Here is a 16,870-nt window from a genome sequence, read left to right on the forward strand (position 1 = left end):
ATTTCTTTGGTGTCATCTGCATCAGGTTGTAAACAAAGAATAATCTAAAAGATAGCAAACCTATAAATAAGAAAATGAGTAAGTATACCAATATTCTAACAAGTAACAACCTCTTAAGCTTCTTCTTTGATGATTGCAAAGAATATAGATTGACTCTTAAGGTCGTGATTGAGTGAACTTGAAAACATCGAGGTTTAAAATTGAAATTAGGGTAGCCTTCTATCTGTCAATTCTCTAAAGACCGTCAATTGTCAAAAACCCTTCAAATGGCACTTGTTAATTGGCGGAAATAGCAGTTTAATTAAACCAGCTTGTCAATCTGGTCTCTAGGGTGATCTGAAACGATTCTTTCTGGCAAAATAACTCGTAAAAATTCCAGGTAGCTGAAAATATTCTATGGGACTGTTCGAAAACAGGAAAATACATCGAAAAATGGTTGTACTCATCTTATAGGTTATTGTCTTCTGCTCATGATAGTACCGGTTTTGTTCTAAAAGAAATATCCTTGATAGAGTACACTTGTGTAAAAGAGCTAGACACTTTCTAAGATTTCTAAGCAATTAGAGGAAATAGAGGAAAATCCTAGCAGACATTTTGTAGCATCTTCAAGAAGCTACGGCCTGATATTAAAAGCGGTATCTTCCGCCAATGAGTACTTGAGTATTTTTAAATATAAATTTTCAATTTTAACATGGAATTTTCAAGTTCCGTCAGTTCACTTAATCACGGCCTTAACCACTCCAAATCGAGGAGAGCTATCTCAATCATTCAATTGTTTTTTTAAGGTCTTTATTATGGAGTTGTTATTAAGGTCTTTATTATTGTTTTTAAGGTCTTTATTATGGAGTCAGTATCTGCTTGGTATCATTTGCATCAGGAATGGCCGTTGTAACACTAAACATTCATCATCGAGGACTACGTGGCATTGCCATACCAGAGCTGCTAAAAACATATATGCTTGGATATGTAGCCAATTTCCTTTTCCTGAAACTTAGCATCAACGATCCATTAGAGATTGCAGAAACTGCAAGTATGTACCTGTTTTCTTGGGCCAACTAGGGCTAACTTTGGGCGAAATCTGGGCTATTGTAAAAAATAAAAAACACCAGCATCATCTTAAGTTTGGCAAATATGTTACCCCTATCCGTACTAAACCCGTCTTTTTTGATACTTTAAAATGCAAAATACGGTTCAGAAAGCAAAATTATGTCTACTGCAGGCCACCAGCTTAAAGTAAACTAGCCTATATGCCCTGCAATAATTTTATTATGCTAAACTGGGCCTGCTTAGAACGGAATAGATTTTGAATTTAACAATTCTTGAAAACCAAAAAGTGTTTTTTAATTGTATCATATTAACGACGCTTCTTGACTACTAAGGTCCCTGCGTCGGCCCTGCAGTGCATTGTTGCATCATGATTCGATCTCTGTGTCCCGTATTACCAAGATAAGGTCAAATCCACTGTGCCACCACAGGACAAGTGTTGTTTAATTATTAATCACAGAATTTTTTTTTAATCTAATGCCACTGCAAGTTAATCATTGCGCTTATCAAATCTTTTTTGAAGTTTTCTACTATTTCAGTAAAGTCCATAAATATTAGCCCATTATGGAATTCAGTAATTTGTAATCCTTATCTTCAAATGTTAAACCGTCGAATATCAAATTCTTACAATATTCCCATTCTTTCTGGCACGATCAATTGAATCTAAGTGTCTCTACTCCACTCTTCAACAGCTTGTTGCTTAACTGAAAAATTCTGGTTTTATGAGAAGTTTGTGGTTATATATTTTTTTTTTTTTTTTTTTTTTTTTTTTTTTTTTTTTTTTTTTTTTACTTTGACTTTAAAGTAGTATTTGCTGGTACATCTTCGAGGCTTGCAGGCTCGTACACTGATACGCAAATACCCGCGTAGCTCAAAGTTTGAAGGGGGGTCTTTGACCCTTCCTTTATATTCTTTTGCCTCAGCCTTGAGTTTTTAAAAATACTTTTATTGGTAGTTTTACTGAAAAAATACTTTTTTCAGTTTTTTTAAAGTAAAATTAGAAGAATTCTCGTTTTATTTAGAGGCTAGAAATCATGAACAATTAGTAGTATATGCTTTTTGGGAATTTAATTTTTTTTTCGGGAATTTTTGCCAATGAGTGCAAGTTGTTACAGCCCAATACTCAGGTTGTATTTTGATTTTTAACCAACCTATTTTGGTGATTAGCGGACGAGAAAACCAAAACGAAGGTAATATGAGGGAATTAAAAAACAAAATAAGATTGACAGACACATCTTTGCTTTATTAGGAATAATGAAGGCGATGAGGAATACTATTATAGTATGTTTTATCTTTATTCCTCTCTTCTCTCTATCTGTCTATCTTTCTCTCAGGATCGTAACTTTTGTTAGATTACTTTAAACTTAAAGAATTTTTTTTCTTTTGAATCATAGGCTTCGCGATAGTGCTGCCTACGCAAAGAGCCGGATAGCTTTAATGTATTCTTTTTTAACATATCACTACGCATGGAAGGAGTTCTCGTAGAAACTAAGGAGGGGATTCATTCGATAACAAATAGAAAGTTCCACTTCCCTTTTCAAGAATTAAAGGCGATTTAATTACTACTAGGCCTTCGACGCCCTCTTTAGCTTCCCTCCCCCTAAAAACATTAGACAAAAACTTTTAGATTGCCAGTTTGTTCAAAACAGTCGAAGAGCCCAATATCAATGCCTCTGGGGATGCCATGACTCCCCAAAGACCCTGCGGCATTGACTTTGAACTAGGCAAATTGTTGATTGTTTACAAACAGGATTTGTTGCTTGGTAAAGGGGAAGGCTTGATCCTGGCTATCCAAACTGGCTAAGAATATTAAAGTAAAACTTTCAAAAAAGTTGAAATAAACTAAAACACACTATATGCAATCAGGTTGTCAAAGGGCTTTACCAGCAATATCTAAAACAAGTGAAGATATAAATTTGAAACTTTCGGAACTATTACTACGTCTACTACTATTACTACTACTACTGCTACTTCTACTACTACTATTACTACTACTACTACTACTACTACTACTACTACTATTACTACTACTACTACTACTACTACTACTACTACTACTACTACTACTACTACTACTACTACTACTACTACTACTACTACTACTACTACTACTACTACTACTACTACTACTACTACTACTACTACTACTACTACTACTACTACTACTACTACTACTACTACTGCTACTACTACTACTACTACTACTACTACTACTACTACTACTACTACTACTACTACTACTACTACTACTACTACTACTACTACTACTACTACTACTACTACTACTACTACTACTACTACTACGACTACTACTACTACTACTACTACTACTACTACTAATATTACTACTACTATTACTATTACTGCTACCGCTACTACTACTGTAGTAGTAATGCATAATAAATAGATTAAAAAAAAAACAACACAAAATTACAGTAAATAATCGAATCCAACTAAAAAAAAAAAGCAGAAATTAATATGAGTTAAACTGACAACCCCCCATACCTTGTAACATAATTTCTACTTTGTTGAAAAAAAAAATATAAAAGAATGAGCATTGTCAGTCTAATATACATTTACTGATATTTTTTTCCCCTTAAAGTCTTAACCATTTTTATTTATAAAAATTAAAAGTGAAAACATCTAAGATCTATTTTTTCAGCATGATAAAAATTATGTTCTGGTGTTTAGCAGGTGTAGGGGCTGTCACCCCTACTCATGTTAATTCCTGCTTGTTTTGAGTTTTACTCGGTCATTTATTGTAATTCCTCTTTGTTTTGGGCTCCATTTATGAATCAGACATTTTTAATAAAACATTTGTAGTAGTTTTATGCTTGGTAGATTAATTTACTTTATTTCTCCTCATTTTTGGCTTAATGGGGTTCTTTATCAATCACGCAACCTTTAATGGAGTTCATTATAAATCTTGCGACCAAATATTTCGTGGGAAATTTCAGATCAATTTCTATTCGTTTTTATTTATATAGACTTTGTTATGGAAAAATTAAATAAACAGTTTTTTTTTCTGTGAGAATCCGTAGTTTGGCTTTCTATTTGCATGTTGAAGAAACTTTTTCAACGCTTTTTAACAACATACACCCTTTTGAAGACTTAAATTGAAATGTTTAATATACCTCTTCTAGTTAACCTGAAAAATAAAATTTAACCAAAAAATCCTATCAATGATCATTGACAACCTGCAAATACACTCTTATGATCTAGTTAAATTGTGCCTTTTAGGCACAATCGTGTGCAAACATAGTACCTTTTCGTTTTGTTTTAAAGTAATATTTGTTTTATAAGCATAATAGACAAAATGGCGGGTTGACATACGCCATGTCCCTAAAGACATAGCTACTGGACCGTTCAACTATGTTGAACCAAATGTCTAAAAGTTTTGATTGGAAGTGTTTTGAAAATTATTGGGTCTGCTTGCCTTTCCTATTACTTTTGAATCTCAAAAGGGATCAATAGAACTTTTAACTTACTAACGATTTAGCTGCTTTAAAAGTTTCAGCGATATTACTAGGTATGACAGTAACACTGCCTATGATATTTGTTATACGCCCTTTTGAAGAACTACATAAATATAGCCTTTTCATTTAAATGAAACTCCCTCTAAGAGTTTCCCAAGGGTTTCACCTTAATACCATCAGTGGCGTTATTCACAATAATTTTAGAAGTAGCATTAAAAGTATACACATAGTGTCTTTTGGCTGGTTCAAAATCTGCATCAACTTACTTTGCAAGATCCATCTGCTAAAGTTTGACTCTTTGTCACAACTCTAACTTTCAAAACAATAAAAAAAACTTTAGCGTAAAGAGCAAGGCGTTGAGGAGGGGACAACCCCTTTCATATAAGAAATAATTTCTGTTCGTTTTAAGTTTTAATGTAGCTCCTTACTTGCAGTTAAAAAACTTTTGTTTATTTAATTTCTGAAAGTTTTTGAATTAATGCATGTTTTGATTTTGGCCCAGCGCATATGAATAAATAAAACGAAACTTAAATTTCGTCAGTAACTCGCTCTTTACGCTAAAGCTTGAATTTTGTCCCAAATCTTTCAGAATGACCCCCGAATCACAAAGGCCGTAGAATAAATAGTTGAAATTACTAAAACTACTTTAGCGTAAAGAGCAAGGTATTGTGGAGGAGACGAACCCCCTTATATATGTAATATTTTATGTTCGTTTTATTTTTAATGCTGCTCTTGAAATTTTTGCCACCAGGGGCTTGGAATATTAAAATCAAAATACAGCTATGAACCTTGCGAATTTTCCTACTGACTCGGTCGAGTTTGCTTCGGAAGTGGGAAAATTTTGGAAAAAAAAAACAATTAACATAAGCTAATGATTCCATTAGAAAAGAAATTGTACTTTGTTTTCTCAAAGTTTGAATCAAACTTAGGGTTAAAACTCTAATATCAGGTTTTTGGAAAATACAAGCTATTTATCCAAGATGAAACGGGAAAAATGATTTCTATCTTAAATTAGATTTGTCACCATGTCTTGAAAAGACGTTTTTTTGGGAATGGAAGCAAGAAAATCCATCATTCCGTTTAACTCAGTGATATGGAAGCGATTTTTTTCATGGCTGTATAAATAAATGCTAAATATCCTGCCAAGACTTCCCGATGACTGCTTCGATAAATTGAGAATCTGATTGTGGAATTCCCACTTACTTAGAGAATCCCGAAATCAGATTAGTATTCAACATTTGGATCAGCAATACTATTAAGGAGTAGGATTGTGAAATTTCATTCTCAGCAAAATTCAAATTATAGTGAAATGGCATTTTAAAACTATGCTAATCGAGGCGAGGAGTTTTTCGCTTGCGTTGTTCCGTTACAGTCAAATAGATAGATTACTTTTTTTTATAAACTCATTAAACATTATAATTAGCAAACGAAAACAGAAATATTAAATAAGATAGCTATGCAGATCTTTTTTAGAATTTCATCAAGTAATTTCGGCTAGTAAATGAACAGAGAAACATCAATAAAAAATAAAAATAAAAAAATTACAAAGAAATGGTCAACCACAAGATTGCATATGGCATATGGGTCTATGGATACTTAAGCTTGTGTTTTAAATCTAACAGGTGATTATGACCATATAAACCAAGATTCATAAGACTGTTTCATTTCTTTTAGCTTCGCAAGGTTTTAGTTTTAAGTTTTGATATCTGATACCCGTTTTAAGGTTTTGATATCTTTTCAGCAATCGGTTTTTAGGGCAACCCATGTAGACCCCAAGTAATCCATTTCGATAAAACTTTAGCTATCAAACACAGCCTGGGGCTAAAAGAAAATTAGAATTTGATAGAATAGGATGAACTCATATGAAGGGAGTCAAAAGAAACTCGGCCCCTATGGTAGGGAGCAATAGTGAAGATTTGAACGTGAAGTATGTGCCTGCTTGCATTATCTGGTCTAAAAATAAATTAATCTTAATAAATCTTAATAAATTAATCTTAAGATTAAAAATTAATCTTAATTGCTGCTTTGGAATTGTGCTACAGTTATTTATAATACGAGTTGCCGTGTATTTACTAATTTATTTGCAACGCGACCAGGCGCTTTTCTGCATAGCATTCGATTTTTTTTATCCGTAAGTTAAGTTGATTTCAAATAATTAAAAACGTTTCAAAGGCATCTCTGTCGGTTAAAAATTATGTAAAAATGGTTAACCATTCTGTCAAATATTTCAGCCCCCCCCCCCTCTTTTGATGATGCTGTAGCTATTGATTACCGATTTTTAAAAGCTATCTTTCAGAGGGAGGGGGACTTTTACTCTGTTCTTCAGGCGGGCTTTCAAAAATCACAGAAACAGAGCTTAGCTAACCTAAAATGTAATGCTTATGCTTATTTAAAAACTCTATAGTATTCATTTTCTTTACGATATTTTATTAGATAAAATATCGATATTTTTAAGACGATATTTTATTATGACGATATTTTATAGACGATATTTTTAAGACGATATTTTATTTTATTTTAAAGACGATATTTTATTAGACACTCTTCGAGTTTTTTGTGGTCGATTGAATTTTTGCACTCATAGCATGGAAAAAACTAAATAAAAAATGGAAGTGAGATATTTATATTTAGTTCCGAAATATACGCTTTGTAGCACATTAATGACCTTTTTTTATAGCTCTCTTTTTCTCAAATGCAAAAAAAAATTTAAATAGCTATTCTGTTCAAAATGGTCCAAAAATCAGATAACAAAAGCTTCGGGGTCAGCACAACCCCCCAGAGCCCAAGGCCAGGGGTTGTAAGCTATGCCCCGGGGACATATAAGGATTTTAAAAAAACAAGTGTTCATATAAACTTCATAGGTGGCTCAAATGATTAGAAATTGAAAGCCATAGTTTGCTTTTTAAAAGAAAAAATAATCGAAGGGCATCAACTCCCCAAGCCCTTTTTTCCCCAAATGCATCTGATCAAAATTTTGAAGTAGTTAATTTGCTCAAAATAGACCAAGGATCATATAACAAAAACTTTGGGACTGACACAGCCTCCTGCAACTCAGCGAGAAGTATTGCAGGCTATGCCCCACGGTATATAAGGTTCTTATGGAAGGGGTGGCCGCATACACTTCTGAGGGAGCAAATTGGATTGGAAATTGAAAACTCTAGTACCCTTTTTAAGAATCAAAGGCAACCAAAGGACAACTATCCCCCCCCTCCCACCTGCCCTCTTTTCCCCAAATGCACCCGATTAAATATTTGAGATAACCATTTTGTTCAAAATAGACCAAAGATCATATAACAAAACTCCGGGTTTGACACAGCCCCCCAGAGTCTGGGACCAATTATTTTAAGTTCTGCCCTAGCGCATATAAGTCTTATGGAGGGGTGGTCGTAAAAACTTCGGAGGGGGCTTACTTGATTAGAAATTGAAAGTTATAGTTCCATTTTAAAAGTAAAAAGTTATCAGAGGGCAACTATGCTTCCTCTCCCACTCCCTTTTTCCCCAAATGAATTCGGTCAAAATTTGGATATAGCTAGTTTGTTGAAAATAGTCCATTTAGCATTCAACAATGCCTGTCGGGTTAACAGAGCTCTGCAAATCGCGTGATCAAGGGATTTAGACGTAATCATTGGAGCAGGCCTATCTGATCAGAAACTGAAAGTTCTAGTTCCCGGTTTTAAGAAACAAAAGTGATCAGAGGGCAACAGGCCCCACGCCTGCTTTTTCCCAGGTGCATCTGATCGAAAATTTGAGAAAGTCACTGTGTTCAATTTAGTTCAAATATTATATAACAATGCTTTTGAGGTTGATACAACCCCCAGAGCCCCGGGGCAAGGGTTAAAGGCTATGCCACGGGGGCACATACAATTTTTATGGAAAATGCGACCGTAAAAACTTTGGAGGAGGCTTGGTTGATTAGAAATTGGAAGTTCTATTTCAATTTTAAGGAGCCAGAAGTGATCGGAGGACAAATAGCCCCATCTTTTCAAAACAGTCCAAACATGGTATAACAATGTTTTCGGGGTTCAAACAATACCAAGAACCCGGGACCTGGGTTTAAGTTGTGCCTCAGGAGCGTATCTTGTTTTTATGGGAGTGGTGATCGTAAAAAATTTATAGGTAGCATATTTCATTGAAAATGAAATTCCTTTTGCCCATTTTAAGAGCCAAAAGGGATGAAAGGACAACCAATTCCCATCCCTAGTTTGTTTTTCCCCAAATGCATCCAATTAAAGTTTTGAAATAGCTATTTGGTTCTTATTCTACAAAATCCAAAAAACTATAACACTGGGGTTGAAAAGCACCCTATCACCCCCATAACAAGATTTTACATATTGCCCATCATTAATATAAAAGGTTTATGTGGAAGGAGTGGTCGTATTCATCTGGGAGGCTCGTTCATTGAGTGATTGCAACTTCTAGTTCTTTTCTTAAGAGTCAAAAGTGATCAAAAGGCAACCAGCCCCCCACCCCCATTCCTTTTCCCAAAGGTATCCGGTCAAAATTTGAGACAACCATTTTGTTCAAAACAGTGCAAAGGCTAGAGAACTATGTTTCCAAGATTGAAACTCCTCCCCCCTCCCATCCCCGGGGAAACGGTTAGGAGTAATCCAAGTTACTTATTGTTACATGGATACTTTGTTTACTTTGATGCTTAGATGTACTGATTTACGGGGCAACTTTGATTTACGGGACAAGGGGTGTAAGTTGTACGAGTTTCCTATTATTACTTTTTACTTTGATACTTTGGTATTGTTGCTTGGATAATAGTTTTGATGCTTAGATAAAGCTTTGATGTTGAAAAAAAGTTGATTTTGAAATAGGGGATTTTGAAAAACTTGAGAATTTGGCAATCAAAAGCGAACAGAAATTAACAAAAAAAATTCCCGATAAAGAAGATTTTTAACGAAATAAAAAGGGCCATATTAAACTTTAGCAGATTAGCAGATTGGCGGAGATAAAATTTATAATGAATGACCAGATGTAAAACGACCAGAGATTAAATATCTCTTAATACTATTAAAGAATAAATGAAACCAAAAATGAATAGAAATTATTAAACATACATACAACGGGTGCCGTGTAAATGAATAAATAAATCTTGAAACAAGTAAACCTTAAGTTGGATATTCAAATCAAGCTTACAACAAAGTAAAAATAGTTTGCTATTATAGAATAAATAGAAGTCAAACTGAAAAGGAATAAAATAAACAATTATAGCAGACAAACATGCAACAGGTGCAAATAGAAATGAATCAATGAATCTAAAAACGAGTAAAACTTAGATTGAATATGCAAATCAAGCTTACAACGAACAGAAATCACTAAAAAAAACATTTTACCTGGTATAGATAAAAATATCTATACCTGGAGCAGACCCGCCTCTCATTCCTTTTATTGTCTCCCAAACTTCACTTACCTGGATAAGAGCAACCAAATCATAATTACATTCTTTCATTGGCCTATCTACTAAATCACGTAGGCCTACTGCAGATGCCAGATCTACACTCAAACTAATTTGTCCCTGGTCCCTAATTACTTCATTCTCTCTCTCCTCTAGATATGTAGGCTAAGAATCTGTTGCTGGTATACCATCATAAACCTCTATTCCTCCTATGGATTTCTTAACTATACGTCAAAATGTCCTAATATCCCCTTCTCTATAATCTTTCTTCAGTTGCTCTCCTGTCCTAATCTCATGCTCTTTTTTCTTATGCTTATTCCAAATCAATTTATAATCCATTTAAAATCTAGTATTTTCCTTACTACCTATGCTATCCCTCAATTTCCGCAATGCATCTAAAACTTTCCTGTCCCTTCCTTTCACAATCATCATCCAAATATCCATTCTTAATATCATTCTTAACTCTGGAACTTAACTTTAACCTACTTCATATACATCATCATAAACTAATGCTAACGAATCCTCTATTTTTCCATCACCTAATAAAACCAAACATTTCCCAATTTCCTGCTGAACTTCCTCACTCATCATCATACTCTGAAAATCTTTCAATTTCTCTCCTGTTACTTTCAGTGCCTTTCTAACCCTTAAATCCTTATTTTCCCTGCATGTTTTCTTCCTATTACTATTAGTCGCTAATTTCTTAGAACTGACCCACTGAAAAGTAGCCTTAACAGGCATGTGATCCGAACCTACTACTGCCATCTCCTCGAAATCCACGTGGAGAAGTCAAAGAGGAACATCCACCAAAATATAATCAATCACACTTGGAGGAACCCTTGAAAAACAAGTTAAATTTCCCACACTTCCATCCTTTCCAACTCTTCCATTCAAAATAAAAAAAATCCTTACCACAAAAACCCACAATTTTACGACCCCAATTATTTTTCTGTCTACTATGGTCCTTACTTGCCCTTGGAGGAAGATGAATAATCATCCCAAGCCTCCTAGGCACCTTCATTCGTACAGGCATGAGGTGACATCAAACTTCTGGAGTAACCCCAACATAAGCATTAATGTCCTCCATAAGACAAAACGAATCAGAAGGAAACTGAATAAAAAATTTACGTTTTTCATCCTCTAATATTCGCGACGTATCCTCCTCGTTGTACAAGCTCGACAATGGAGGGATACAAACTGCACGAAAAATAATAAACCGTCCATCTGCTTCACCTCTTAACCTTATCAAATTACAAGAAACACTCTTCAGCCGTTGGGCTTTATGCTTAGACAAAAACTCTCAGATACAAATATTGCTGCTCCACCATAAGTTCGTCCATTCCTAGATTATTTTACGATGGACACCGAAATAAAGAAACTTTTCCAATTAAATTTCATTTTCCAACCATTTTTCAGATAATACTACAATATCAAATATTCACTGTGATACCAATAGACTATTAATTTTTATTTCACTCCATTCTTGAATGTCTTTCCTGCAGAACAACATGGCCCTGGTCTACCTATTTTTGCGGCCGATCACTTCGATCTTGGAAAGATAGCTTACAAGGTGCGATCTACCTTCAATTTTTGTGGCCCTACCTGTAAGAAAAGGTGGCTGGGTTGTATTTTGCACACTATCATTCGGGCTAATAATTTCAAATATCCTCTCTTTGGAGTGCCCCTTTCAACTTGTGGTACAGCAACAGAAACGGGTATCTTATACACTTTGATTACGCTTTGCAATTGTACCTGATCACTAAATGCGCTACCGAATGACTGCATAGATATGGCACATGAGTTCGATAACTGCGAATCCGCTCTCGGTCTTCTGCCATCTATCAACATTACGTTTGAACCACGAGCAGCCGATATCTTGTCAGCACTAGCAACTCCCCTTATATATTCACCACCACCAGATACTGTGTGCTCCTCTACCGCATCAGTTGCAAAATTGTATATATAACTCTTGTTCTCTATTAACAATTTCATACCCCGCAACTTAGTATCTTTTCTGGCTGATTTCGCTACCTCAAGGGCAAATTTCATTTTTTTTTTCTCGCAAGCAATTTTCTTTCTGTGTAGTCAATCGTAATCCAAGTTTATGCGTGTCTAAAATGTTGACCTGATTTCAGAACAAAATCGCGGCTAAAAGCGCTTGTAACTTTAACCAAACGGAGCGGGAATTCTGATTACATTTAATACAGAAAAAGTCTTTTATTTTGCTAAGATGTATCGAGGCGTTCGGAGTAAACTGGTTAAAGGTGGCAACTACATCTTCAAGTAATGTCTGTGCTCGTCTTGACGGATCAAAGTTGTATAAAATCAGATTTGTTCTTTTCGAAGCAGCCTCCATATTAGCCTACTCATTTTAAGTCACGTCTTCTCCAGTTCTGTTCTCAGAGAATCCACTTCTCACTGCGTATTTATTTCTTCTGCCTTAACTTCATTGATCACTCTCTCTAACTTAGTTGATAACCATGCCAGTTCCCCTTTTACTCCCGCTATTTCCGATAAAAAAAATATTTGTGTGCATACTGCTATTAACGCTAATAATACTACTACAAATATTGCAACTACTAAGAAGCTTTCAGGTGAAGCTTTCAGGGAATGTTTAGGGGGATACGGAGCTAAATAAAATTGTACTATGCACATGTATATTTTCGAACGGGGGTTTCAACCATACCTCAAATTAAGTTGGAAGTTTTAGGTTATGTTGAAGCAGATTTTCAACTAATTAAAAGGCATCATGTGCTTACTGCTACTACTACTACAAGTGAGGCTGACGGTATTGAGGTAAAACTTTCAGAGAATCTTTAGGGAGGGGGATTTCAACTAAATCAAAACACACTTAACGCAAGTAGACTGTCAAAATGGCATATAGCCTATGGAATATTTTGGAAGAAATTAGGGTATTAAGTCAAAGCTTCCAACCAATGTTGAGGGGGAGGTTGAACTAAATCAAAACACATTCTGTTCATTCAGGATGCCAAAAGGATATATGAGCGATATTCCAGCAACAGCTTACACTATTAAGTTGAGCCTTTCAGAGCCAGTTGTGAGAGATGATGAACCAGCTAAAAGGCACTCAGCATACCACTGTGCAGGCCATCTGTGCATGCTGCTACTACTACTATTACTGCTTACTTCGACTACTGCTACAATGTCAACTATTAGCGCTGCGGCTAAGCGTACGAAAATAAATCTTTCAAGGAGCGTTTAAGAGGATGGTGAACTAAATTAAATCACATTCTCTGCTTAAAGGTTTTCAAAATAGCGTATCAGCAACAACCCAGGAACGGTAGAGGGTATTAAGTTGAAACTTTAAGGTTTTGGTAAAGGGGATGCTGGACTAACCAAAAGGCACTTTGTGTATACTACAACTACTAATACAACGGGTTCTACTACTGCTATTATTGTGGATACTACTGGCAGTTCTACTGAAGCAAAGGGTATTACGGTAACACGTTCACTGTATGTTTAGGAGTATATCAAACTCGACCAAAACATACTTCGTCAACTTAGGCTATTAAAAGACTGCAACAGCTATCTATAATAAACAGCTTAGAGTATCAATTTGTAACATTCAGTGCATGTTGAAGAGAATATTGAACCAACCAACATGCTACTACTCCTACTTCTAGTGCAACTTTTAATACTACCACTATGGCTAGGGGTGCAAAGGAGAAATTATAGAGAAATATTGTGGGTGGTAACAAATTCAGTTGGGACGCACTATTTATATGCAGGATGTCAAAATAGTGTATCAGGCTTTCAGGTATTAGGGGTATTAGGGTTATTAGGTATTAGGGGTATTAGGGTATCAGGTATTTCAGAGTGTTAGGTTGAAACTTCCAGGGCGTGTTGAAGGGAAATGTGAGCTAATAAAATTGTATTCTGCTCATACTGCTATTACAATAAGTAGTAGTACGACTGCTGCCCCCACTATTAGTACCGCTGTTGCTAGGCCTAATGGTGATAAACCTGAAACTACTACTCCTTCAACCTTTGCCCTGTACGTTAAAATTTTACTTTCGTCAACAATTTTGTGAGAACGATTTATCCAACTCAACGGCTGTTGATTTTAAATGCGAATTATTTTTCATGAATTTTCGACTGCAGCTTGAAGAGTGAGGGTCAAGGATGTGGCAGCCGCCCTCGTATATGGAATAATTTTTATTCGTTGTATGTCTTGATGTTGCTCTTACTTTCAGTTTAAAAAAAATCATTCTTTTATTTAATATAATCTAGGGCCGGATCATTCACATTCATCGAAAAACATGAGCAGCTTCACTTCACTAGACTGTACAAATTCGTTCCAGTTCCGCAAGAAAAAGTCCAGAATAGGTCATAAATGCTCATCGGCAATACAAATTATCAGTACAAATGGAGAACTACCATCATTTTGTTCATGTTCCAATAACCCTGAAAACTTCAGTAACTATGAGGTGAGTTAGTCCATTTCTTAAAAGAACAAGAAAAACTCTTTTAAAACTAGAACTGAGAGTATAAATATACTAAAAAAAAGTATAATCTGTAGCTCAGAAGCTATAATAAAATTTGTGCTTTTTGGCTATTTATCTTGGGCCAAATAAGAAATAGTTCATCCCCGAATGGGCAAGGAAGATTTCTAAAGAATATCGCTACTTTGCAGGAGGGGGTACTGAGTAAAGCTTGGAGGGAATGAAAAGGCATGAAAGGTAAGGCCTGGGTGAAAAACGGTGTTCAGCGCATTCTTCCTGCAAAAAACTCCCCCTCTCAGAAAATCCCTGATTCGTTCCACGTTTAAAATTGAGCAATCCAAGAGAAATTAAAACAAATAAAACGAATTAAGAAAAGGAGAGATTTGGAATATTCTACTTGTATTCCATATGGTGGAGAATTAAACATTTCTTGTTAATGAACTGTAAGCAAGGAGCGACTGGGGTAAATAGTAACCATTACTCAAAAGAAAATTAATTTTCATAGAATTAACGCATAGAAAACTTGGTGTCTTATTCTGATTTAATAAATAATAAAATTATAAATAAATAAATAAATAATAAATAATAAAATAATAAAATTCATTAAATTGAATGTTTCATATCAGACGTTCGAGCACCTGAAAATCTACATTATTATCGGAAAATGGGAGAAACACCCCAAGAAATGCAAGCGATCTTGATATCATTATATTCAAATCTTCAGAAAATCCAGCTGTAAAATTTTAAAGAGCTTGTCTACAGAACTCAGAATTTTGTGGAATTTTGGGAATTTTCTAAAACAAAGATGACGGATGTGTGTTTGTTGCTTTGCTTGTTTTTTTTTTGTTTTTTTCATTTTTGTTCGATTTTTTCCAGCAGTGATCGTATCGAGCCGATGATCTTAGAAGATCAGAATGGGGTTTACTCAAACTGAAATTAAAAGTTGCAGTACCCTCTTTAAGTTAATAGAAAATGATGCCTCAAGAAATGAACATTTTCGGCCACAAAATTAAGATTTTGACCCATAGTGATAATCAATACATTTAAGGGGATTGAAAAGTTATTTATTGAGCTACACAGTTGTGAAGGACGTAATATCGCGTGCTCTAACTTGATTTAATTTTTTTTTCATGAATTTATGTTTAGTGATCAACATTTGCGTATCAGCTATTATGAAGGGGTGCAATACATCACTGCGTAGGGTCGGGGGGGGGGGGGGCAGATGGGTAAAAAAATGTATTTCGATGACAAAATTGACTCTCTATGAACTCAGTAAGAACTTTTGGATAAATTTAGGAAGTTTTACAGGGGGAGTAGGAATTTATCGTTAGTCTTAGCCTTAACGAGACTGCTACGGTTGATTCCTCCCTTCTTATTGCAGAAAAGTGTTCCTGAAGTGTATTTTAAAGCTTAAACAGTCTTTACCCAACTAAATTAAACTGAATAAACTGACTAAACTTAACTAAACTGATTCGCTTCGTATTTCACAATATTATATACAATGACTTCTAAGTGTGCATCAGCTATTATAAAGGAGGAGCGATGGTCACGTGCCTCAAATGACTACCAGGGAGGGGAGGAGATGTCACAAGGAGTGTATTTCAGTATTTAACTTGCCTAACTCTCCATAATTCTTCAGATAAATTTTAGAAGGTATATGGGTTGGGGTCAGAGTTTATCTCTCTTATCTCCTCTCATTGAGACTAAGCCTTAACGATGTGCTGCGGGTTGATTCCTTCCTTCTTATTGTAGAAAAGTGTTTCTGACGTGTATTTTAAAGCTTAAATAGTCTTGACCTAACTATTCTAAACTGACTAAACTGACTAAGCCTAACTAAACTGATTTGCTTCGTATTTCACAATATTATATGCAATGATTTCTAAGTACACCTCAGCTATTATAAGGAGGAGCAATGGTCACGTGCCTCAAATGACTACCAGGGAGGAAATCTAAGCTTTCGAAATGTACTTGAGAAGAGGAAAAAGATACTGAATCAAAAAACCAGCCTATTTACCTGTCTTTATCGTATTTACAGGTTGACACGGGAAGAGTACACATGGGGGTAAAACTGGACGCCCAAGGGACTGAGAAATTCTGTAACTTAGACATGCGCATGGGTGGAATTCCAGTTGCATCCCCACGATTTGGACCTAGATTGAAGCATACACACTTAGGTCATTCTGGTAAGATAATAATGTTTTGTTTTTGTTTTTTTCTTTTTGGCTGTTGGCAAATTTTTGCGAGAAAGAAAAACTTTTTTTTTCTTTTTCATTGTTAATTTTAAGGAAGGCAGGGTCACACCAAGCTTCAGGGACTTAAACGACAGATTTACACCAGTCTAAGGTTATTAAAGGACAAAAATTACTGCTGTATATATTGCTTATTGTTATGTAGCTTTTTCATTATTTTTCTTGTGTTATTCATAACATCATTGCAATTTAATAAATTGATAATGAACAGTTTTTGAACAGACTTTGTTCTTTATA

At 35.1% G+C, this 16,870-nt stretch overlaps 1 protein-coding gene across 1 annotated transcript in view; it reads left to right on the forward strand.

The window, feature by feature from the left end:
* The window catches only part of LOC136040830 (neuronal acetylcholine receptor subunit alpha-10-like), a 197,004-nt gene that overhangs the window by 171,307 nt on the left and 8,827 nt on the right, over positions 1-16,870 (forward strand). The window contains exons 7-9 of the mRNA XM_065725166.1: positions 833-1,030; positions 14,173-14,369; positions 16,420-16,567. Coding sequence (XP_065581238.1) covers positions 833-1,030; positions 14,173-14,369; positions 16,420-16,567 — 543 coding nt within the window. The remainder of the gene's footprint in view (positions 1-832; positions 1,031-14,172; positions 14,370-16,419; positions 16,568-16,870) is intronic.

The sequence above is a fragment of the Artemia franciscana genome, chromosome 21, assembly GCF_032884065.1.
Source record: "Artemia franciscana chromosome 21, ASM3288406v1, whole genome shotgun sequence".
NCBI classification, from domain to species: domain Eukaryota; kingdom Metazoa; phylum Arthropoda; class Branchiopoda; order Anostraca; family Artemiidae; genus Artemia; species Artemia franciscana.